A 27,540-nucleotide genomic window follows, 5' to 3' on the forward strand; every position below is an offset into this window, starting at 1 on the left:
TTGAACATTATGAGAGTGATTGATTATGATACCGAGAGTTTGCATTCAAACGATAGTTATGATACCGAGAGTTTGTGTTCAAACGATAGTTATGAAAGTATAGATGATTCTGAAAGTATCGAAGATGAATTTCAGTTTACGAAAAGTTTTACTTTATAAATATGAATAGTTTACTCAATTTTGAGCCTCTTGAATTCCCTGATTCTCCATATGACAAATTTGAGAATTGTCCTGCGTGTGAAAGACGGGGATTAAACACCGAGTCAAAAGCCTATAAACAATGTATATTCTGTGACTATCTTCTAATTCATGATAATAAAAAATATAAAAAGGAAAAAATTCTTTTTGATTTACACCAAAAATGAATTACTTTACAAGATTGATTAGAGAAATGAATGTGAAGTATGAGGGTGATAACACACCTTTCCTTACAAGGGAAGAAATTGAACATATTGGAGAAATGTTTAAAGGATTGTTGTTATATATTATGCATGGATGTGATTTTCAGGGAAATATCAACACAAGATATTGCATAAATAAAATAATGGATTATCTTGAAATTAAACCTGAACTTTGGTTAAAATATAGAGTTTCTAAAAAAGCCAATAATAAGTTAAATAACCTGTTTTCCAAATATATAAATGAATGATTTTTTACCCATTTGGGAAAATAAGATAAAATTTAACAACCATAAAAATCTCCCAAATTCATTAAGATGCTTCATAGTTGGTTCAAGCGGATGTGGAAAAACCTGCTTACTTTTGAAGATGCTCCTGACTCCCAACTTTTTAGATTATGATAATTTAATAATTTTCACAAAGTCATGTTTTCAACCAGAGTATCAACTATTCTCACAAGCTTTTAATGCTGGTCTTCAAAAAGAAGGTATAATCGGTTTATTCAAACTTCAAAAAAACCTAAATGATTAGAACATTGAAGATGTAATTCAACTATTTTGTGATACACAGAGATGTAAAAAGAAATCAAAACTGATAACTTGTATTCTTAGTGATAATACGGATGATATTCCGTCTCCCCAAGATTTGGATAAATATATAAAGAACCTCGTTATCTTTGATGATTGTGTTAATGAGAGAAACCAAACAGAAATGGACAGCTACTACACAAGAGGAAGACATTCTTCTTGTAATTGTATTTATCTTAGTCAATCGTACTTTCAACTTCCTCGTCATTCCATCAGAAACAATGCTCATACTTTTATTTTATTCAAGTTAAATTCAATAGATATAATCAATTTTTGGAGAGACAATTGTTCTACACTATGTAGTAATAAGGAATTTGGGGATTACATGAAACACACGACTGAAAAATATTAATATATTGTTGTGAAACAAGATGAGATATTAAATGATATTTTCCAATTAATAAATGGATGTGAAAGAAAGAGCAAGAAGATTTAGGGAACATCAAGAGTTGGTTTCAAAAGTTATAAAACAACAGGAAGACATAAAGAAGAAACGCAGACAAAAACTAACGGATGAAGAAGCATTTGAAAGAAAACAAGAGAAATTTTTTAAAGCACTTTTAAAAACTTCCCAAGAAAAAATGAAAGATATTTCCACAGTTCCCAGAGTAGAATATACTCCTAAAAAACTTCAAATGTTAAAAGATTTTGATCAAATGACGGAGGAAGAATTAGAGCATTTAGGAGAATTAGAATATGATGATGAAGGTTTATTTCAACAACTGGAAGAGATGAATCGACCCCCTGATTATATTGTGAATGCTCTTCAAAACAATGAATATTCAGTGGATTCAAAAACCAAAGCAGGACTCATTCCAACAGAACAACCAGCAATATTTCATCTTGTTCAAGAAAAGGTATTGATATTTAATGATGAATTAAGGTTCTTGAGTTCTGCTCAACCTCCTGTCAAACTAACTCCGAGATTAATGTTTCTTCTCACAAAAGATGGAAGACAAGGTTCAACTGTGAGGGATGAATCAAAGTATATTGATAAACCATTGGATATGAAAAATAATGATGATAAAGTATATATTGATCTGCTGAACTCTGTTGATTATAGGGTTATTCTTTCTGGTAAAAGTCGGAAGAATGAGATGGAGAAACATATTATTCAGGCTTTAAGTATCCTTGGTTCAGGTGTTGGTTTTCTTCCAAATGACCCATCACAATTAGTTAATAGACTGTTATTGTTGTTTGGCACTAAGAAGGCTGGAAATAACACTTGTTTTAATGAAGCATCAGCCATTTTAGACCAGTTGATGAACATGAAAATAATTAATAAATATCAATATAAAGACATTTTATCTCATATTAAATAAGATGAGAAGCACAATCCTTAGTTTCAATTTCACAACAAGCGACCACACATCTTCATTCCCATACCCACGACAACTTGACACAACAAAAGAATATGAGGCATCTTTATTGTCCATGGAAACTTATAATACCTTATTTAATATAACCGAGAAAAATGACAAGTTTAGTTATAATCCGGGAAGTGGATACAAAATGATAAGTCTCACTCAGAGCATATGAGATTTCTCAAATATCTTCCGAAATGGCTCGCCCTTACGAAAGAACTGGGTGATGAACCAAAAAAGTATTGTTATAGACATTCACAAACATACTTCAAAATATACAATTAAACTTAAAAATAACTACTCGGTTGATTTCACAATTGATAATTCATTTAGAGAGTTATTGGGTTTCTCCTCAAAAAATATTGAAACTAATGGGACGTTTTTACAGTGATCGTGTCATTCAAATATCCTCAGGAATAAATTCGGTGTTGATTCACTGTGACTTGATTGATGGTGCTTATAATGATGGAATAAAAACAAATTCAATATTTTCATTCAGCTCATACTCAACCGCAATTGTTTATACATTCAATATGGAACCCAAAAATTTGGTTTATCTCCCTGTGTCAGGAAAAACCATACACAGAGTAAATTATAGGATAACCGACCAAGATAATCGTATGATTTCTTTTAATGGAGAAGTTATATCCATCAGAATTCACTGACGTGAAGTTTTCCAATAAATAAATACGATGGTTATTGTGAGGAAACACAAGTTGGAAAAATATAAAATAATTACAGGGGATGGGTTGTTCCTTTCCCCATACTACAAGGGCGAAGGTATGTATCTTGGTAGAGGATACTATAAACCTACGATACAAACGGGGTGTCGGACATCAATTTAGAGGAGATGGGATAATTGATACTCTAATGGGTATCGGTTCAACTATTCTTAAACATAAAGACCGAATTGGTTCAACTGCTTCGGCTGTGGGAAATGTAGCAGTTGCTGTAAAGAGTATAAAAGATGCCCAAAAGGAATCTCATAAATTACAAGCAATAAAAGAAATTAAGAAAGGCAAAACTCAGTTGTCGCCCCAAGAACGACAGAAAATAATTTGAATACTTGGATCAGGGTTTCAAAAGTTTTAACATCTTTTTTCCTAAATAAATACAAGTATGGAAGCAATTGATAGAATCTATGATTTGGATGATACTATTATTATCTCAAACTCCACTAAAAAAGAAGATTACTTCAAGGTAAATGCAATAACTGGAACAGACTGGAATGCAAATGGTACAAAAAGTTTTGAAATAAATAATCAACAAACCTATTTGAATCTATCCGAAAATTTCTTGTTGTGTAAATGTACAAACCACTTACACATGGAATTTGGGTGTTCTGGAAGGAAAGCCACGATATCTGTGGATCGTTTTTAAAAAGCCAGATGGTGATACTGCGACTGATAAGAATAATGCATTGAGTGATCATGCTAAGGTGAAACAACTTCGTGTTTCTCTAGATGGAACATTTTACCCACGAGATAGATTGGAAACTAATTGGGAAAAAAATGATTTTGCTGAAGCATACAAGTCTTACCAAAAGGTGTATGAAAGTAATGGAAATAAAGACCCTATTTTGTATATGACAGCATTTAAAAGTTTGTATACAATCTATGCGTTTGACCTGAGTGCTCAAAAGGAAACTAGAAAGTCTAATCGAGTGGATACTTCCCTGCACATTGAAAGAGGAGAGAGTGAAGAAGTTGATACATATTGTTTGCTTTTGGAAGAAACAGAATTGCAGATTAATACAGATAATGGTGTTATGATTAGTCTCACATAATTTTTTGTTCAATAAATGAGTGGCAAATTACCAACTGGGGTATATGTTAATCAAATCAATCTTCATAAACTATCATCTTGTGTTCAAAATCAAAAGCCTTGTACAATTAATGTTAATACAATTCAGAGAAAAGGAGCAGTAAGAATTGATGTTTTGCTCACAAGAGAACAGGTTAAAATCTTGAACGATACTGGCTCACTTAAAATTAAAATGACAAAACCAATGTTGAAAAAATATTCAATAAGAGAGATGAGTGGAGGATTTCTCCCATTTCTAATTCCTTTATTTGCTGGTTTAAGTGCGGTTGGAGCAATGACGGGTGGTATTTCTACAGCGGTGAACACTGCCAACGAAAGCAAGGCTCAACTCCGGGCTCAAAAATAATTAGAAAGACATAACAAAGAGTTGGAGAAACAGATTAGTGGAAGTGGTGTAATTGTAGATTTTGCTGAAAAACTTGAAGGTCTGCATGATAAAGCGAGATTGTTAGTTGGAGATATGCTTTCTTCCATCGCACAAGCAAGTGTAAAATTAACTCAAAGGGTAATGGATTATATCTTTCTAATAAATAAATGAGCATTGATGAGTGGTTTAAAGAGTTTGGAAAGAATACAACATCAAATTTACAACTTGTCAAATATTGTAAGAAATTAAACATTCATAATGTGGTTATTTGTATGAGATGAATTATCAAACGTGCCTTAACATGCAAAGAATATTATTATGAACCTAGAAGATAATAATCGGAACGGTTCTCATTGGGTTTGTATTTTTAATAATCAAGACAAATATTATTTTGATAGTTTTGGTCTTCCACCACCTGTTGAACTCATAAAATTCTTACAGAATGGTGTTTATCAAACATTTCAAGTCCAAGAATTAAATTCCAAGTGTTGTGGTCAATTATGTCTAAATGTGTTATTTCAACTCAACAAAAATAAAAGTTTTTATGACATTATTTTTAATGTAATATAAATGACTTGTGTTGGGAAAGATGGTTCTATTTTTGGTGTATCCCAAGAACTGGATATTGATTTATCAAATTATTACACAAAGGCACAGGCTGAACGACATTAATATAATATAACCAAAAATATTAATATGAAAAATGCTTATAAATTAAGAAATTATCCAAGCCCGACTGATGCAAATGACTTGGTGAGATTAAGCGATTTATCATAATATATATCCTTATATAAAACGGCCGTGTATTCCAAAGATACAGAAGTGTTGATTTTATTTCCAGGTCATACAGAATTCACAGTTCAAATTAAAATAAATTTTTATAAGGAAGGGCATATCGTTTGCATGGGAATAGAACAATGGGGATATGATATGAATGATTTAGGGTATAATTGGTCATTTAAAATTGACCTAAAAGACCTGGAGCAATTAAATCAGTCTCTTAAGGAAGAATATTATCCACTTGGTATCGAGAATGAGTTTTGTGGAAGCACGATTTGTAAACAACAAATAAAAGAATTTAATAAAGGTAAATATCATAATGGTTTTGCCTTAGTTTATATCATGAAAACAGAAAAAACAGGATTATATATAATAAGTAGGGAAATACGAAATGATTTAACTCTGAAAATGGGCTGGTGCTTCGTGTCATAATATTATTCTGTCATATATTTCTAATACATAAATGACGGCAAGAAGGCTTCAAGAAAATTCTCATTTCTGTGTCCAAGCAAACCTTCAAGAAAAGGGTATTTGGTATTTTAATAAATATGTTCTACAACACAAGAATGAGGTATTTTCAATAAAAGATTGGCATTATGCTGATGTTGATAAACCGACAACTTTAGATTTAATTAGAATGTTAAATAATGAAAAAATTATAAAGTTAAGAAAACGTAAGGCTCTTTTAGAAATTCAAAAGAAATTTTACTGGTTTCCTGTTGTAAAAACAATTATTTTGGATGCAGGAATAACAAGAAATCCCGATGAATATATGTATGGTATTCTAAAGGGTGTAAGCGATTCAAGGATAGTAAGGGAAGAGGAAGGAGTTTAAGAGAGAGAAGAGGAGGAAAAGGAGAAGAGAGAGAAGGAGGAGAAGGAGGAAAGAGAGAAGAGAGAGAAGGAGGAGAGAGAGAGAGAGAGAAGAGAGAGAAGGAGGAGAGGGAGGAAAGAGCGAGAATGAATAAATATGAAAATATGGAAACCGGTGAGATTAAAAAAAGATTGGGGGTGTTACAGAAAATAAATGAATCTCAACGCACTGAGGAGGAAAACATAGAATTGACAAGTCTATTAGCAATATTTTCGACAAGACTATTGACATCGTTTTCAAGGAAAAGATATTGACTTTGATTACATTTTTTCATTTTTTTCTTAAATAAATGGAGGAGAGAGTAAAGATGTTTCTAAGGATTCTTTATGTTTTAAAAATGAAGATTCAAATGTGCATGTTGGAAACTAAAAAGGTTTTTGCACTCTGTATGAATTTTTCTCATAAATAAATGAGTTATTATCTCAAATGTAAAAAGAAAACTAACACTAAAAATATTTCATATTTTAAAAGTAAAAATAAGAAGGTTATACAAAAAGGTATATGTCCGGTTTGAGGTTCAAAAAAATCAATTTATCTCCAAACACAAACTCGGATGAGATATACAAAAGTTTTTATCAGGAAGTAAATTTACAACTACTGGAATACCAGGGAAATTCCATCTACCAGGGTATTCTTTCTGTGGTCCACGCACAAACTTGGATAAAAGATTAGATGAGGCTGACAATCCTAAACCATGGAGCAAACCCATCAATAGGGTTGATGAAGTGTGCATGAGGCACGATATTGATTATGGGAATACCACAACGTTGGAAGAAAAGCATGAAGCGGATCGAGATATGTTGTATAATTTATCTCTGATACGAAATCCAACGCTAAGAGAAAAAGTTGATAGATTTATCATGAAGAAGATGATTAGTGCTAAATTGAAACTTGGACTTGGAAATTCAAAAAACTTATAGGCTCTAATGATGTCATTAAGATTGAAGAGCAATTAGCTGATGAATTACATAAACCAATATTCACAAAGTTTCAGAGAAGGAACGTTTATTCCCAGGAAGTTGATTATATCTGGTCCACTGATTTGATTGAACTCAATAATGATAAGGGGTACAAGTATGCTTTAACTGTTATCAATTTGAGGAGTAGATATGTGTGGGTTGTCCCTTTAAAAAACAAAACAGGTAATACTTTTATGTTAGCCTTTCAAAAGATATTTAATAAAAGTAAGAGAAAACCTAAAAAAATTGTGGACTGATGAGGGTAGAGAGTTTTATAACAAGACATTTATGAATTTTCGAAAAAATAATAGTATTACATTATACAGTACCTTTAATGAAGGAAAAGCCGTTGTTATTGAACGCTTTAATCGTACCTTAAAAGAGAGACTATATAAAAAATTCACACAACTCGGTTCACAACAATGGTCATCTTTCATTCAGGATATTGTGGATAAGTATAATGACAAGATTCACACGTCAACGAATATGAAACCATCAGAAACGTTTACAAAATTAAAATATGAAAAAGATATTAAAGTCAAAAAGCCTAAGTTCAAAGTTGGTGATATAGTCAGAATATATAGATGGAAATCTCATTTTGAAAAGGGTTATACAAAGCGGTGGACAAATGAGCTTTTTTAAATTGTTGATGTAATAGATACAGTTCCTTGGACTTATAAGGTATATGACTTAGAAGGGGAAGAGATTTTAGATTCATTTTATTCACAGGAATTACAAAAGACAAAACTAAGCAAATAATACTCATTGGAGCAATAGGTTGGCGCTTCACTTCCCTCTACTATACACCATTATGGGCACTCGAGGACCAAGTGCGAGGTGTATAACAGGGTTAAATTTAAATATATATATATATATATATATAATGCGTGTCAAGCGGGACGTTCTTAGATCTGTCAACCCCAAACAATGAATCCTCAACTGAATAGTCAAGGCTTAACTTTTCTTTGTTGGTGTGTGTGCAGTGTGGGACGTTCTTAGATCTGTGAACCCCAAACACAGAATCCTCAACTGAATAGTCAAGGCTTAACTTTTGTTTGTTGGTGTGTGTGCAGTGGGGGACGTTCTTAGATCTGTGAACCCCAACCACAGAATCCTCAACTGAATAGTCAAGGCTTAACTTTTGTTTGTTGGTGTGTGTGTGTGTGTGTGTGTGTGTGTGTGTGTGTGTGTGTGTGTGTGTGTGTGTGTGTGTGTGTGTGTGTGTGTGTGTGTGTGTGTGTGTGTGTGTGTGTGTGTGAGTGATAATATAACAGGGAGCATAATCAACCCAACCCTCACATTCAAAATCTCAACTCCAACGCAAACCCGCCCTAGCCCTCACATTCAAAATCTCAACCCCAACCCTCACATTCAAAATCTCAACCCCAACGCAACCCTCGCCCAACACAATGTCTTTTTTAAAATACGTATTTCAACAACATATATTTTTTATGTTTTTTTCTCTTCTTCCAATTCTATCTTTTAAAGCTTTCAGGTTTGATGAAGTAGAAAGGGGAAGTAAGAACCTTCCTGCATCTTCTTCCCAGAACTAACAATATATATTTTTTGTTTTTTTCTCTTCTTCCAATTCTGTCTTTTAAAGCTTTCAGGTTTGATGAAGTAGAAAGGGGAAGTAAGAACCTTCCTGCATCTTCTTCCCAGAACTAACAATATATATTTTTTGTTTTTTTCTCTTCTACCAATTCTCTGTTTTAAGGCTTTCAGGTTTGATAAAGTAGAAAGGGGGAGTAAGAACTTTCCTGCACTTTCTTCCCAGAAATTTCTTGATATTGCTCTCATCAAGCACCATCCAAAAAACAACTACATCGATAGGTTGAGATCCCCAAGAGTCTTGGTAAAAACCACATTTCAAATCTCCAAAATAAACCCAACTTTCCAAGTCTCCAAGGTATAACCACATTCCTGTTGAGTTTCCAAGATATGTATCTCATTGTGAGTTATCAAGCCAGAACCCACATTTCAAGTCTCAAAAATATAACCATCTATCTAAGACTCCAAGGTAGAATCACAATTTCCAGAAATATTGTGGGTTTCAGTGATAGATCTCACATAGTATAACTGTGGATCATCAAGGAAAACCCCATTATTCCAATTTTTATGGGTTTCAGTGATAGATCTCACATAGTATAACTGTGGATCATCAAGGAAAACCCCATTATTCCAATTTTTATGGGTTTCAGTAATAGATCTCACATAGTATAACTGTGGATCATCAAGGAAATCTCCATTTTTCAAAATGTCTGAAATTTCTGAGTCTCCAAGGTAGGTACCATATTTAGAACCATCTTGGCAGAACCCTTTTCCTGAGTCTCCAAGGTAGTTATTTAAATCATCAAGGCAGAACTCATTTACTGATTTTTTTCAAAATTTGTGAGTCTTCAAGGTAAAACTTGTATTCTGGCTCATCAAGGTATAACTTGTTCAGTGGGTATTGTCTTGATAACTCACAATGAGTACTATTGCTGTAAAACTCTTTTTCAGGATTTTGCTGGTCTCAAAGGTATAACTGTTTGGTTGGGTCATCAAGGACGAGCTCATTCTGTGGGTCTTGTTCGCTCATAAGGTCTTCAACCAAACCGACAATTTCACCCCAAGTTGTGGCAAAAGCACTATTTTCATTTTGTATTTCAGATACAATTTCCTGTGAGAGAAAATAATAATGTATTAATTAAGTGATTTAATGATTAAATGATGATATGCTTAAATCAAACTCTGTAAATAGGAAAATAAAATCTTACCTCAATAGATAAGAGGTTTGAATCCAGCTCATCAACTTGAAGGTTTCGTTCCATACAAGTAGTAGAACTCCAAGGAACTCCAAAGTCATCCCACTCAAGCCCAGCACAGCACTCCATTGTCAGTAAAAGTAAAAAATGTTTAAAATGGAGTCTGGGTTTGAAGCTTTTATACAGAAAGACTGGTTGCTATGGTTTCCTTTTTCAAAATGGAGAATTATTTGAAAATTCCCTGGGCAAGCCCAGGCAAACCTTCGTTGGGAAATTTTTCAAAAACATAACATTCTAGAATTTTCTAGTGAATTCTTTGTGAGTCAGAAATTAACTGGAAATGATGTAAGAGTAGGCGGGGCTTAGTAAAAGTGGGCGGGGCTTAGGGAAAGTGGGTGTGGCTTATAAAAATAGCTCATTTAAGTGGGTGGGGCTTAGGAAAAGTGGGCGTGGCTTATGAAAATACCTCATGAAAGTGGGTGGGGCTTATAAAAAGTGGGCGGGACTTGTGAAAAGTGGGCGTGGCTTATGCAAAAAATAATCTGAGGCTCAAGAGGTGGTCAGAGCATTAAGAGAAGTTTATCATTTTATCTCTGCTCAACAAAGATATTTAGACCAAGAACTAAGTTCTAAAATAATATTTGTGAACATACTCGATGGTGATGAATGTAATAGGAAAATTAATTTATTACCTCAAATAGAACATGATCAAATATTCGTTGGCTCACTCTTTGAGTGGAGTAAGAGGCCGAGGGGTAGAGAAAATCATTCTCCTCTTTTGACCAAATAAGCCTTGATCAAGAAAACTTCCCCTATTAATTTGTATGAGGTTTTTTTGGGCCCTGAGACAGTCTCAATTTAACATGAGCTTGTATGGCAGAAAATCATACTTCTCTTTTTGTCCTGATGGGTCTCGAGTCAGAGAGTTCTCCCTATACATTTGTATGAGAGGAATTAGCCTCCTGTTTAGGGGTTTTCGGGTATCAATTCATAGTTTTCCCCATTCATTTGCATGGGTGCCTCAGAAACCCCATTAATCTACTACTTATGTACAATCCCTTTTGTGCTGGTCGTCTAGCCACAAGCACTAAACAAGGAAATGAGGGTGGGAAATGGATGGTGAAGTGCAAGTTAAATTAATTGATAATTTATTGGAGTCATTGGGTTTTAACTGTTATAATTCTTAAATTTAAAAATAATGGATATATTAATTTTGTTTGATCATTACACCTGACCAGAACCCGTCTCATACAAAAGGCGATGATGAAAAAGATGTTAGGTTTCATCATCTGCTTATTGCAGGCAGGTAATACCCTCTACCCTTGAGGAACATACTTAACATCAGGCACACGATGACTGAACTTTCCTGGATGAAGACCATGTGGTGGTCGAAGCATTGAGCCTGAGCTTTGCCTGCTAAGCAGCTTTACTATTTTGTCTCGATTTCAGTCTTGACACTTCCAAATTGTAACCAGTTATTATTTTTTAATTTTTTGAGAGAGGGGGAGAGAGAGAGAGAGAGAGAGAGAGAGAGAGAGAGAGAGAGAGAGAGAGAGAGAGAGAGAGAGAGAGAGAGAGAGAGAGAGAGAGAGAGAGGAAAAGAGGGGGGGGGGAGAAAGAGGAGACAGAGGTTGGAGAGAGAGAGGGGAGAAGAATAGATGGACAGACAGACAGACAGACAGACAGAGAGAGAGAGAGTGTGTGTGTGCTGTGTGTCTGTGTGTGCGCGCACACTGTATTTCAGTGTCGGTGCTGTAGGAGCAGTTTCTTGGCAAAGATTAAACTGGGTGGATTTCTCAGTGTCTTCAAAGCATGCTCTATCCTTTTGATCTGCTGAGTGTGGGGCAAGGAAGCAGCACAAAACATTATTTAGGTCTTTGGTATGACTCGGCCGGGTTTCAAATTGCTAACCTCCCAGACTCAGAGCAGATGCTTTAATCACTACTATGTTTATATATACACTACATGACCAAAAATACACAGACACCACTTCTAATTCGTGGATTGGGCTATTTCAGCCACACCCATTGCTAACAGGTGAATAAAATCAAGAACACAATCATGCAATCTTCATAGACAAACATTGGCAGGAGAATGGGCCATACTGAAGAGCTCAGTGACTTTCAATGTGGCACTGTCATCGAATGCCACCTGTCCAACAAGTCAGTTCATCAAATTCTGTCTTGCTCGAGCTGCCCCAGTCAACTGTAAGTGCTGTTATTGTGAAGTGGAAATGTATACGAGCAACACCAGCTCAGCCACAAAGTAGTAGACCACACAAGCTTACAGAACGGGACCGCCGAGTGCTGAAGTGCGTCGTGCGGAAAAATCATCTGTCGTCGGTTGCAACACACTACCAATTTCCAAACTGACTCTGGAAGCAATGTCAGCACAAACATTGTTCGTCGAGAGCTTCAGTAAATGGATTTCCATGGCCGAGCAGCCACACACAAGCCGAAGATCACCATGCTCAACGCCAAGAGTCGGGTGGAGTGGTGCAAAGCTCACCAACATTGGACTCTGGAGCAGGGTAAACGCATTCTCTGGAGTGATGAGTCACGCTTCACCATCTGGCAGTCCCACGGATGAATCTGGGTTTGGTGGATGCCAGGAGAATGCGACCTACCCAAATGTGTGGTGCCAACTGTAAAGTTTTGCGGAGGAAGAATAAAGGTCTGAGACTGTATTTCATGTTTCAGGCTAGGCGCCTTAGTTCCAGTGAAGGGAAACCTTAATGCTCCTAGAAACAAATGACATTTGAGACAATTCTGTGCTTCCAACTTTGTGGCAACAGTTTGGGGAAGGCCCTTTCCTGTTTCAGCAGGACAATGCCCCCATGCACAAAGCAAAGTCCATACAGAAATTGTTTGTCAAGATCGGTGTGGAAGAACTTGACTGACCTGCACAGAACCCTGACCTCAGCCCCATCAAACACCTTTGGGATGAATTGGAATGCCGACTGCGAGACAGACCTAATCGCCAAACCTCTCAAATGTTCTTGTGGCTAAATGGAAGCAAATTCTCACAGCAATGTTCCAGCATCCAGTGGAAACCCCTCCCAGAAGAGTGGAGGCTGTTATAACAGCAAAAGGGGGGTGGGGGGAGGAACAACTCCATGTTAATGCCCATGATTTTGGAATGAGATGTTGGGCGAGCAGGTGTCCACATACTTTTGGCCATGTAGTGTGTGTATATATATATATATATATATATATATATATATATATATATATATATATATATATATGTAATGTAACTATACATACATAGATGTAATGTATGAAAAGTTTTTTTTTGTTTTTTTTACATATATAGAAAACATATATATATATATATATATATATATATATATATATATATATATATATATATATATATATATGTATATATATATATATATATATATATATATGTATGTATATATGTATATATATATATATATTTATATGTATGTATATATGTATATATATATATTTATATGTATGTATATATGTATATATATATATACATATACATATATATACATATATACATATATATATATATATATATATATATATATATATATATATATATATATATATATATACGAGATGACCCGTGAACCCATTGGGTTCCCTTTGTGACAGCGGTTGATGAAAAAAATCATTAAAAAAAAAAAAAAAATAGCTCCAGCGAACTATACCGCTGTGGTTGTTTGCATTGATCAAATAATCCCAGAGTATTTCATTGAATCGGGAATTTATTTTTTAATATTCTTAATAATTTTTTTTGTTGCCCGATCTGGACGAAACTTGATATTGCATATCAATGTGAAAAAAAAGAAGAAAATAAAGTCGAAGAAATTATTGTGCGTAATCTTCCAAACACAATTATATTTATTAATTAAGACGGAAGTATTACATCAAAATGGCGATGTTTATTTTTAGGCTTAAAAATAAATCGTTCTTTGTCTGTACTGTTTGAGATGTTTGAGATTTTATGTTGGAGATTTTAAAATAAATCATTTCAAGAAAAAAAAACTAAAAGATAGCTCCAGCGAACTATACCGCTGAGGTTGCTTGCATTGATCAAATTCTCCCGAAGAGGACTTGACTGAATCGGGAATTGATTTTTTAATTATTTTTTCGTTGCCCGATTTTAACAAAACTTGATACTGCATACCGCAGGAGAATGCTGAGTAAGGTGGCTCTAAAATTTTTGTGCTATCCTGCACCGTTATGGCTATATTCGGGAACAAACATACATACATATATACAAGATGAGAGTTTTAGTAATATATATATATATATATATATATATATATATATATATATATATATATATATATATATATATATATATATATATATATATATATATATGTATATGTATATTTATATGTATATATATAAAAAAATATATATATATATGTATATAATGTCGATATATCTACTTGTAGATTTATATATACTAGTGATACCCGTGCATATGCACGGGATAGCAGTGCAACAAAGCTGGTAGCAGACGACAGACCGTACACGGGGAATGACAAAAATACGCATTGTGCAAAACGCAAGTGGTACTATGGAACGCCAAGACTTCCCAAACATTGTCGGCATGTCCGCTAGGTGCCACAGCAATTTCATAGGGATCGTGTGATGGCGAGCCGAGTTTTTAGTGTGCAAGCTTGGTATTATAGAGATGTATGTGTGTGTATATATATATATATATATATATATATATATATATATATATATATATATATATATATATATATATATATATATATATATATATATATATATATATATATATATATATTGTTGCGGTGCCGGGTACCGAGACACCTGCTTGCCACTCAGGGGGATTAATCCCCGGTTGTCCTCGGTAGAGCCGGACCTGGGGCCACCGCTCACTATTAACGTTATGGTACGGTGGGTTGTTTTAAAACCACAAACGCCACCCAGTCTAACACGAGTTCCAGTGTCCGCCGTCTAATTATTCCATTTAACTGGAGGTCACGTGGTTACCTAAGCGGGGAGCGTGCCCTCGGCAAAGCAAGAGTATTATGTGATTAGATTTTAATTAGGGCGGCAGAGCGTCTTAACCGCTGGTGCGTGCCGACGATATTTTGGTCAAATCTGTGGTAATTACCTCCCAGTCTATCTCGGTTCGAACAATGCTCGACCAATGAAAGAAAGGATAAACACGGACAGGTTGGAAATCAACAAATAATTTATTAATAACAAAATAAATAAATAAAAGAAACTTTTATTTGCTGAGGTAAATAAAGAATGAATTTCAAAACAAAATCAATCAAAATGCCAGGAAAGAGACAAAGAGCAGAAGCTTAACGGGGGTTGACTGACGGCTAAACACAGACAAGGGTACCCAACGGATCATTCAGGGGGAAGGGAGGGGGAGAAAATCATCTCGCTCACCAGAAAGTCGTTCGTGAAGCAAAAACGTTCTGAAATGCGTGCGTGCGAGTCATGTCTGTCGCCAGCACCCAGCTTTGTCGTACAGCCTCTCGCGGGGCCGCCTTGAATGCCAGTCCACACGCTCCCTTGCCGAAGCTCTGGGCAGGACGAACCGTCTCGCTGTTGGCGCTGGCCAGACACCCACACACGCTTCCTTCTCTTTTGCGTGCCGACACCCGCTTCTTGCTCACTTCTCTCTCGTACCTCTTTCGTTCATGCTTTTTTTTATTATCTCAGAACGTATCTCTTTTCTTCTCCGAAAGTCTCTCTCCACTCAGAACGTCTCTCTTTCGCTGTTTCCTCACAGAACGGCTTTTTTCACAGAAAGTCTCTCCTCACAGAACGTCTCTCTCGCTTCAGAACATCCCTCTTTCACCTTTTCCTCTCTGAATGCTTCTCTCCACAGAATGCACCTCATGCTTTCTCTCGCTCGTTTTCATATCCACGGGCCGTCTCCACTGGGTGTCGTGCTCCCCAATCTCACCCTGCCCCACCTGGGCACGGTTACCATGATGACCTGTGCACTCTCAAAAAAGGCGGGCATCGGAGCTCACGAAAGAGTGTTGCTGAGGAAAAATGAGGGCAGGCTTCAGAGCTTGTGAAAGAAATGTGTGTGAACGTGTCTGTCATAAAGAAAATAGCTTCCCAGAAGAGAGGGGATCTATCCTTTACCCTTCTCAATGCATCACATTTACGGTCCTATTAGACATGGGGATGGGGGCTAATCTGAACATGCATTTAAGGAAATAACTGTCTGAGGACCTGGATGTGTGGATGCATTCATCAGACCGAATTCTAAAATCCGTAACTATATATATATATATATATATATTTATATATATATATATATATGTGTGTGTATATCTTCTTTCTTCTTCTTCTTCTTTCGGCTGCTCCCATTAGGGGTCGCCACAGCGGATCATCCGTATGATCCGCATTGTGATTTGGCATATGTTTTACACCGGATGCCCTTCCTGACGCAACCCTTGTCGCCTCTTATGACACAGGGATATGGTACACCTATTTTAACCGGGGTATACACCGGCCCAGTATACTGGTACTCACTTCGCCGACCTCGGAAGGATGACAGGCTGAGTGAACCCCCTGGTGTATTAATTCAGTGGCCGAACGGGGCTTGAACTCAGGACCTTTTGGATCCCAAGCCGCTGCCCTAACCACTGCACCAACACCAGGCTAATATATATTGTTGGCCAATATATATATATATATATATATATATATATATATATATATAAATATATATATATATATATATATATATATATATATATATATATATATATATATATATATATATATATATATATATATATGTATTGTTGTGAATTCGTGCCCGCTGGCGTGCGGACGGCCACGTAACTCGGATCGCGGCATGTCGCCCACCGGACGGACAATTCAGTCATGACCCTCCAGGAACTATCGCCCGGAGTCAGTCACGGGTGAGCCTTTCGACCTCACCACAATCGCGCCAATCGGCCACCCGTGTAGGATCGGGTTGTTCGCCAAACTCGACCTACCTAAGTACCCACGCGGATGCTAAACCAGGCGATCGTACCTCGCCGCAGGTCGACTCCGGACACGAGCCGCTTGGGCGGCCCGTTCCATACTATCGGGATAACCGAGCAGTGTTATCATTGACCTCGATGGTTCAGATTATTTACCGGGTGTTTTGCACCCACTACGAACCCTTTACGTGAAGCAGGATGGAGATTCATTTAGAGAAAAGACGAAGCGAAATGGGAAAACAGTTCACACAATGCACATTTATTTCCCGGCACACGGAAAGCACGTATATACAGCCATACAGTCAAAATGCACATAAAGCAACCAAAACAATAAAAGCAACAATGACGCAGAGTTAATACGGACTACGCGTACACACGGCAACACTTATACAGCTTGACATCGCAGATGGCGCCAACACACATTTACACAAAAGCAAAGGAAAGAAGCCACCCTCATAGACAAGGAGGCAGACAGGCCCGTAAGCCAAATGTGTGCGGGACCTAGAGGAGCGGCCAGGTCCGCGAGACCGGGGAGGTCCTACCCGCGTCCTCGTGACGCGTTGGCGGGCGAGCCGCAAATGTGGCCGCGCGGCTGTGCCCCGACTCCGTGCTCCTTGGTGGGTTTCGTTGGCACGACGTTTGGAGTGGGGTGGGAACGAGGCCCCCTTTTGCACTATCTCAGCGCGGGGGAAAGGGGGAATTGTTGATGCCCTGGGGGAGGGGAATGGCTGGCTGGCTTGGGTCCCGCGACAAGACGAGCGACCCCCCCACACCGTAACCTCGTCGCCGACCGCCGTCCTTCTCGCCTCGGACCCGAGCTCCTTTGCCTGCAGTTCCACCGCGCTCACTCCCCTCAACTCTGCCAACGCAACTCCAAAACCCAACTCTTCCTGCAACTCTTCTCAGTTCCGCACTCTCCTCATCCGACCGACTCGACCCTCTTAATTCGCTTTGCGCTCGCCTTTTTATAGGCGGGCAGGGGAAGCCAGTATGCAAATATTCGGATCAGAATGACCTCGGGGGCGGAGCAACGCTCGCCCATTGGTCGGAGGAAATGGGGGTGTGAACCTGCCCTGATCCTAGAATTTGCATATATCGACTTCACACACACACACACACGCCTGGAGGCGGGGCCAAGCCACCCCGCGCTCGCTAATTGGACGGAGGAAAAGTGGGCGTGTAGCGTTTTTGATCTGAATTTTCCCTCGGAAAGGCCGCTGTTTGTGCTCACGGCTCGGTGCGCTCGGCACCAAATGCCGAACGGGCCCGAGGCAGCCCGACGTTCAGTGTTCACAGGTGATGCGGGAATGGCCGTAGAAAGAGAGAGGTGAAGGTGGTGGAGGGTTTTCGGTGGTGGTTTGATGGTTATGGTGCCGTTTGGGAATGGCGGTGATGCGATGATGTGGGGGCGTAGATGGTGTCGGTGGCGTGGTTGTTGTGTGATGGCGGTTGAGACGTGGTTGGTTCAAAATAAAGATAGAACAGAAAAAATGGCTAACTCAAAGCGTCGCAGCCCGGTTGAATCACATAAATTCCCTCTATACAACGGGTTTGGGCTAACTACGCATGTACTTCGAGATATCTCACCTACGCGCCCTTCATGGTGTGATGCGAATTTCCACAGCCGTAACAATACATATATATATATATATATATATATATATATATATATATATATATATATATATATATATATATATATATATATATATATATATATATATATATATATATATATATATATATATATATATATATACGAGGTCTGTCTAAAAGTAATGGCCACCGTTATGCTCTTTGAAGGTCTTCCAGACCGTGGATCATCTTCAACCTACTCCGGTCCCTCTTTGAACCTCTTGTGCCATTGGATCCTTGGGAACTTTTGGGTCCTTGCAGTATTTTTGGTCTTTTGGGTCCTCAGGAACTTTTGGTGCTTCTGAGTGTTTTGTGCCCTCTTGGTCTTTTTGGGTCTTTGGCCTCCTTCGGATATTTTGGGTCTTTTTGGTCCTCTGGGTCTTTTGGGTCATCTAGGTCTTTTGGATCCTCATGGACTTTTGGGTATTTTTGATCATCAGGGTATTTTGGGTATTTTGGGTCCTCTGCATCTTTTGAGTCTTTGAAGTATTTTTGATTCTTGGGGATTTTTGCGTCATCTGGGTCTTTTGGGTCTTCAAGATCTTTCTTCTTCTTGGGGACTTTTGGGTCATCTGGGTCTTTGAGATCTTTTGGGTCTTCTGTGTCTTTTGGGTCCTCAGGAACTTTTGGGTCTTTTAGGTCTTCAGGGACTTTTGGTTCTTTCGGATCCTCGATGTATTTTGGGTCGTCTAGGTATTTTGGGTGTTTTGGGTTCTCTGGATCTTTTGGTCCTCCAAGACTTTTGTGTCATCTGTGTCTTTGCGGTCTTTTGGGTCCTTGGGGTCTTTTTGGTCATTGGCGTTTAAAGAGTCTTTTGGGTCTTCCAGGTCTTTTGGCTCCTCAGTGTGTTCATGGTCTTTTGGGCTCTTAAGGGTCTTGGGGGGTCTTAAAGGCTCTTCAAAGGTCGAAGAGCTCTCAGCAGTCTAAAGGGTAAAAAGGTACATTGCAATCACGTGTAATTAATGAATAGACATAACTAATTAATTGACAAAAAGTATCTCCCTCTCTCTCTCTCTCTCTCTCACTCTCACTCTCACTCTCACTCTCACTCTCACTCTCACTCTCACTCTCACTCTCACTCTCACTCTCACTCTCACTCTCACTCTCACTCTCTCACTCTCTCTCTCTCACTCTCTCACTCTCACTCTCACTCTCACTCTCACTCTCACTCTCACTCTCTCTCTCTCTCTCTCACACACACACACACACACACACACACACACACACACACACACACACACACACACACACACACACACACACACACACACACACACACACACACACACACACACACACACACCTCATCCATTTATAGTAGAAAGGAGGATGTGGGAAGGGAAGATCATGTGTTTCAAAACACTTGAAAATTTCCTGGACTTAACTGTGCCATATTGCTGGGGAAAAATGTTTTAAATGTTTTTACAGTTTAACTAAAGGTACAACTGTTAAATTGAAGTCACACAATTAATTTTTGATTGTACAGAGGTATGCCTACTCACCTCTGACCTGTCGGGCCTGGATTTGAATCTCAACCCAGCTATAAACTGTTATACTGGTGTTTCGCACATGGGGTGAGGCATCAATCTATAGGAAAGACTTTAAGTCAGAGGACCTGTCTGCCAACATTCATCTATACACATCCGCAGTGCTATTTTGTGAAGAATTGGTGAGTTATGGCTGGCACCCTGAACAAATTAAAAATTCCTGCCACCTTCAGTTGAACATCAGGCCTGGACAGATGTTTCTAGAAGAATCTGTTCATTTGGCTTGGGGCATATGTATTCCATTGGGATGCATGTGATAAATCTTGGCACCCAACAAAAATCATTTCGACTAAGGTTCCTGAGCATAAATAGCTTTGGTGACATTTGCATATTTGAAGGATGTGATAATTTCAAGGTCATTCAGAGGTCACGTAAAACGCGTCATCTTTCTCGTGAATAGATGGAATGTATCAGATATAAAGATGTTTATATTCTTGTCATATCAAAAGTTTTGTTCATATCTGACTTTTATAGTTGACATGGAGTTTCTTCATAAATATTATAACATTTGGCCGGTTTTTGCTTCTTTTTGAACATTTTAGGACGTAACCGTTATAACATCAATGATGACATAGCGACAATCAAATTAAGAACAATGTAATCACACAGCAGTGAATTATATTATGCCCATGTTGGTATATGTTGATTAACTGTTTCATGTGTAGTTGCCTCCATCCTGTCATCCTCATTTGCACCACCAGTGGCTGGGTGCAACTCTGAGCTTGATGGCCGTAGTGATCTTTGGCAGTGCCTGGCAAGCAGCCAGCCTTTATCACATTCATGAGGAGCAAAACAACTTGGCCTTTGTTTGAATAGGGGATAAGTTTTGTTTCCTTTTCACTTGGAAATTACAGTAACATCGCACTGGAGTAACTGTGTTAAAGCTGCTGCTACACTGTCAATAGATCTATCTGATGCTGAACCTTTGATGCTGAGAGGTATATTCTCAGGTCTACATGAGTTACTGGAATAACTCTGTGGCTGGAACACAATTACAACCGTTGCATGCAAGGTATGCATCCCATCACAAGTATCCTCGATAAAGTTTATCAGCTGCAAAATATGCCAGCTGTTGAAGTTTGAGCTCCTCTGGTGTGTACACCCCAGACAGATTTATGTTGTTCATCACGGTTTCAACCAGTTGAGTTTCAATGCTCAGAATACGTGTTTATGCCACACCGATACCCAGCCCATGCAGATTTTCCATCAGTCGCTTGGTATGTGTCAGGCTGTGGACTTTCAATCCAACACCTAACACCTGTGCATATTCAGCCATGTCACAGTGATGGAAGTGACCCTGGCTACTAGTAGGAATGAACTGTAACTCACCTGCTCACTTGTTTTCATCTCATACATCAGTGATTGGGCTGAGCACACAGCAGACTTGTGCATCGTATTATTCTGCAGCTTTCTGTCTAATTCTGTGTCTTTTGAAGGGCCCTGCAATATACAGTGCAATAATGCATAGAGAGTGAGTGGGACATTGTCTCTGCATACAGAATCAGAACCTAGTTTACCATCGAGCATCCATGGATCCTTTCTGTTTTTCCGGACATCGCTTCTGATGAGAGCTGCCCAATCAAAAACCTTCTGCAACTCGCCTTTCACACCAGATTTACTTTGACAGCCACATACTGCATGATTCATGGCTACAGTGGACATCACTATTTGTGGTTGTCATCGATTTGGACGAGCAAAGTGTACATCATCAAAATTTTCCTCAATCAGCTTCTTACCTCAAAGAACATCCTGGATCAGTAACTCCATGCTGCTTTTATGATGCTCAAATGCTTCACCTGAATCTCACTCATACCAAAGCTTTGTTATGGATAACCAAGTAATAATTGCAGAAGACTAACAAATTCAATCTCCCCTGCAATGACACAAACAGTTTTGGTCTCAACTAGTTCCTAAGGAGATCTTGTGATAGCTGCTGGCTTAGTTTGCTGCACGTGTTTAACACATAGCAGTGTGTATGATACTTCACGTCTTTGGCAAGCATATCTTCAGCAAATATTCCCTGAAGCTTTGCTTTCCGCTTTTCTTTACTGCCTTCTATGATAGCTTTGTAGATCTTTGCAACAGTTGACAGTTTGTCAGTCCCAGATGTCACATTGCCTAATTGGTGCAATTCAGAAGTTTTGTTGTCAGTGTCACCGAAAAAAAAACACTTTGTTTTATGAAGTTTTTCACCAGATGACCGCAGCATTGTCTTCTTACTTTGATCTGCTACTGACTCAACATGTCATTTCCCTGAAGTCTACCCTCCTTTTCTGCATGCTGTGTGATTCAGATAAGATGTCACCAAAATAGCATTGCAATTAGCCTTTGCTTGCTATTACAGTATGTATGTACATGTATACTTTTCTGCTAACATGGTCGATGCCATCGTACACCTTTCTCAGCTGGCATCTCCCCTGTTGCATGTAAACCAAGTCTCAAGCGAATGTCCACTAATTTACTCTGACCATAGCTTGAATGCTTTTGGGTCGTGTCAAGAAACTTGTTCTACAATGCTAACTTTGGTTGGGCAAGAGATTCTTTGCTGAATTTCTGGCATTTTATGTGGAGAGAAGAGTCAGTCTCCCTGCAGTTTCTTTTCGTGGGTGGTTCTTCCTCATCCATGTTGCATAGTCCTACTACTGGATGGTCCTGTCTTTCTTCTCCATCTGATAAAAAGAACACACCATTTATTATGTGTAATTATATATTACAAAATGGTCAAAATGGTAATTTATGGTCAAAATGGCGAACTTAGTAAATTCCTTCAAAAATCTTCTTCTCCAGACCCACCAGTCAAAATGCCACCAAATTTGGGTTACAACATTAGGCCAGAGCAGAGATGCGAAACTGTGGAGGACATGTCCCATCATGCGACCGAAAGTGTGTCAAAATGGCCGACTTGATCAATTTTGGGGGAAATCGCATAAAATTCCTTCAAGAATCTTGTTCTCCAGACCCACCAGTCAGAATGCTACCAAATTTTGGTTCCAGTATTTCGGATAGGGTCCAGATAAGATACATGTCCAGTGGTCCTATTTTTATAGGTTATTATATTTTGTTATAATAATATAACAATATACAGTATGTCGTCGACTTACGACCTATGCGACTTACGACTGATCGACTTTACGACGACTTTATGACCAGACTGCTCCGCGTCTCCGCCCACTCAGACTGCTCAGTTTCCGCCCCAGCGCCCGCCATTGCTAGCATGTTAGTGTGGTCTCGGTAAAAATTTTACTTCAAATCCCCAAGATGTCTACCAAGAGGAAATTATCTTCTACTCCTCAACCTGCCAAGAAGGAAAGAAAGGCCATTGATCTCGCCACGAAAATGCAGGTGATCGAACAGTACGAAGGAGGAAAGAAAGTGAATGCGATCGCACGTGATCTTAAGTTATCACACTCTACTGTGTCGACGATTTTGAAAGACAAAGAAAGGATTCGTGAAACTGTGAAACGTTCGACCGTATCGTGAAATTTACGAGGGGAAAAATAAACAAACAATTCAGACAAAGCTCACCATGTTTACGAAAAAAACAACTCCTCCTGATACCCCGAGCGCTGCCCCAGCTGATAGCATCGACAATCCACAGCCAAGCACGAGTGACCAATGACGTTTTGTATTTTTGTATGTTTTTGCAAATATTAAACCAATTGTACTGTAGTAGTGCAGTGTTTGACTTGAACAAAGAAAATGTTAATACAATATGACTTACAGATGATTATTATATTATTCTTCAGAATAATAATACATGTGGTAATTTTTGCATAGGCCTATACACTATAAATAAAGGTAAAAATAAAGGTTGGCTGACTTACGACCAAATCGACTTACGACTGGTCGGTCGGAACCGATCGCGGTCATGAGTCGACGACTTACTGTTTATGTGTATGTGCTCGAATGAATTTTATACAATTATCATGTCATACAGGACAGTAAACATCAGTAAATATACGATTATGCCATTGATTTGGAAAAGGCAAGCCAAATTTTTGTAGCCTTTGGTGATTTTATGGCACTGACCTTTGTTGACCTCTAAATGACCTTAAACCTGATTTGTGCAAATGGCACCAAAACTTTTCAGAATCAACAGAAGCCAATGAAGATATTCCAACCTGCTGAAAGGATTTATCATGCAAATCCTACTGAAGCTACTGTTGTGACACATGCCCCAGCACTACACCAGTCCTGTCTTCATTCTGCAGCTGACCCAACAAGAAGATGTGAATAATTGAGGCCAGTAAAAAGAGTAGTAGTCATAGTAGTAGGAGTAGGAGGATGAGCAAGATTGGAGGGGGGGTGGTGGGTAGTTTGCAGAGGAGTACAGAACTCCTGTACAATGTTTTATGATCATGAAAATTTCCAAAATAAATAATATAGAAAATTAATTTGGCATTTCCTTCATTATGTATGTCTGTTACCCATGGTAATACAATGCACTTATGACTGTTGTTCTCATTAGGCTGTAGACCAAGAAAGTGATGAGATTACCTACAGAATCATCAGTGGTGACCCAGATGGAAACTTTATGCTGGACAACAGGTTAGAAATATTTATTTAATAATTATGTCAGTTGAAACAGACACTCCATACTGGAGTGGCCAAGTGGGGAGGGTCATGTGCATATCTACAGAGTTGAGTTACATTTGTATTAAAAGTCCTTTTTGCCTTAATCATATATTTTCACAATCGCTTAGCGTATGATCCTTTAGACTCGGCCATGTTATTATCCTAATGATTATTACTCTTATTATTGTTAAAATAATAATTATTAATATTATTATTTAATAATAACATTCATATTTTTATTATGATGCCATTATCATTATTATTATGCCATTATCCCTCGAGCGGAATTGATTAATTTGTGGTTGTAATAGATTTTACTTCTGGTTGGCATGCAGACCAGTGACTCTTTGCCTATCCACTACCCATGTGTAAATATACACGTACATGTCCAATTTTCTCCAAATTTTCCTCAGGCGAGTATTAAATAATGCATCCGACCATTAGGAATGGGATTATGCATCAAATAAAGGTCACAATTGGTCTGTAAGGGTCCGTAAAGAAAAGTCACAATAAAGGCAATATTGCATGTCTTCCATGCAGACAGACAGAAGTAACGATTGAACGTATTGCAGTCAGACAGACAGACCTCTTCATATAATGGAGCTAATGTATATATGGCTATATAAATATATATATGAAAAAAGACCCAATCACATATTTTACATGTGAATGGAGGGAATAAGCAAGTAGCTCTCACCTAATCAATTACCCCAGGTGGCACGGATTATATATAAATAAATCAACTCCTCCCGTGCTCTTCTAGCTGAACAAAGTTGCATAAAGCAACCACAAAAAGCTACATCGGGTGAGCCCTTTGCCATTGCAAACCATTCCCAAAGTTCCTCCACAGCTGTAAAAAATACATTCACAAATAGTGCACACATGGGAATCCCAATGCTACACACTACACACCCCCTCAGCTGCCTGACCAGTTTCATCGCTTATTGGCTAATCATCAGTGACAGCGCAGACAGAAACGCACACCATCGAGGCTCCCAAACATGCACCACGTGCAAATGTCAAAAGACAGTCAAGAGCAGTTTTGTTATATGTGTATGTGTATATATCTTCTTCTTCTTCTTTCGGCTGCTCCCGTTAGGGGTCACCACAGCGGATCATCCGTATGCTCCGCATAGTGATTTGGCACATGTTTTACGCCGGATGCCCTTCCTGACGCAACCCTGGTCACCTCTTACGACACAGGGATATGGTACACCTATTTTAACCGGGGTATACACCGGCCCAGTACACTGGTACTCATTTCGCCGACCTCGGAAGGATGGCAGGCTGAGTCAACCCCCTGGTGTATTAATTCAGTGGCCCAACGGGGCTTGAACTCAGGACCTTTTTGATCCCAAGCCGCTGCCCTAACCACTGCACCAACACCAGGCTATATGTATGTATGTATGTATGTATGTATATATATATATATATGTATATATATATATATATATATATATATATATATATATATATGTGTATATATAAGCGGGGCGATGCTTGTGAGAATTAATTTCAACTAGTGCGTGCCCGTACGTACGTGACCGTACGTGCAAAAATAAGAAATAAAAAAATTAATAAAACTTTCAAACCGCGTGCCAGAAACAATAACCACACAGGCTGTTCCTTCGCTCTCGCGTACCCGTACGTGGGTGGCCATAAGTGCGTGGCCGTACATGCAAAAAAACAAAAGAAACTTTCAAACCGCGTGCCAGAAACAACAACCACACAGGCCATTCCTTCGCTCTCGCATGCCTGTACAAGTGTGGCCGTACGTGCAAAAAAAAAAACCTTTCAAACAAACACACAGGCCATTCCTTCGCTCTCATAAACGACGACTGGATTGGGGCATTGTGTTTATCTATAAATGCTCATAAGAAATCGAGAAATAAGTCATCACTATCCGGAAGTCCGTACGTTGTAACCCATAATGAGGAACGCGGCTGAGGATCTCTTCCCCAACGGCCACGCCTACACAGCAACGTGCCCTGTCATTGGTAACTAAATGGCGCCCTTTCCCCATCGGCCACGCTTATGCAGCAACGTGTCCTGTCATTGGTTTGGTAAATAAATGGCCATAACTTGGGAACCACTTGTCCGAATAATATCAAACCTTGAAAAGGCACATACTCAGGTCCCAGAAATATACCTGGCAAGTTTCAATTAGATCCGACCAGTGGTTGTCGAGATACAGCGGTCACACACACACACACACACACACACACACACACACACACACACACACACACACACACACACACACACACACACACTGCTGGAATTATAGATGGATGACTTAATTTTGCAGCAGAAGATTGTAGATTCATTCAAAGTAATCTTGTTTGATATGTCAATCTGAAATGGGCAGGTTCAATTCCCATGTTCGTTTCCCATAGACTTTTTTCCTTACCAGGAGCGAGGCTTATGGAAGAGCAAGGTAAAACCTTCAGTGGGACAAACATTAAGACAGTGAATGAACAGGAAAAGATAGGAGGGAGTGGGGGAGAGAAGGAAGAGGAAACACTAAAACTACATCACAAGAATAGCAAGTAAGATGGTTGGGTTAGGAAAAGTTAATGGGGATCAGAAAGATCATGGGTCAGAATTGGGGATGACAAAAGCTGGCGGTGCAATGTTTGCATGAAGCCCTGGAGGAATGATTGAGACAGAACCGCCTCTGAAGGTAGTTCCATACTTACGTACCATCATCTCCTCATGTTCTTGTGGTTCACAAAGAGTTTGAAAATGTAATTGTCAAGCATTCGATACACGTGCATGATGTCATAGACATTGTAGAAAACTGCGCTTTCCGATACAAAAATATTTTTCTTTAACTTCTGTACAGCCAAAACAGTGAAACCAAAAATTACGTTAAAAACTGCAATACTTTTAATC

General features: G+C 38.5%; 1 protein-coding gene across 1 annotated transcript in view; it reads left to right on the forward strand.

Moving 5' to 3' along the window:
• The window catches only part of PCDH15 (protocadherin related 15), a 338,778-nt gene that overhangs the window by 191,010 nt on the left and 120,228 nt on the right, over window positions 1-27,540 (forward strand). Inside the window, exon 18 of the mRNA XM_085871026.1 lies at window positions 24,539-24,618. Within this exon, the coding sequence (XP_085727152.1) occupies window positions 24,539-24,618 (80 nt within the window). The remainder of the gene's footprint in view (window positions 1-24,538; window positions 24,619-27,540) is intronic.

Source organism: Eptatretus burgeri, chromosome 2, assembly GCF_056783735.1.
Source record: "Eptatretus burgeri isolate ZD-2024b chromosome 2, Ebu_testis_v1, whole genome shotgun sequence".
In the NCBI taxonomy this organism is placed as follows: domain Eukaryota; kingdom Metazoa; phylum Chordata; class Myxini; order Myxiniformes; family Myxinidae; genus Eptatretus; species Eptatretus burgeri.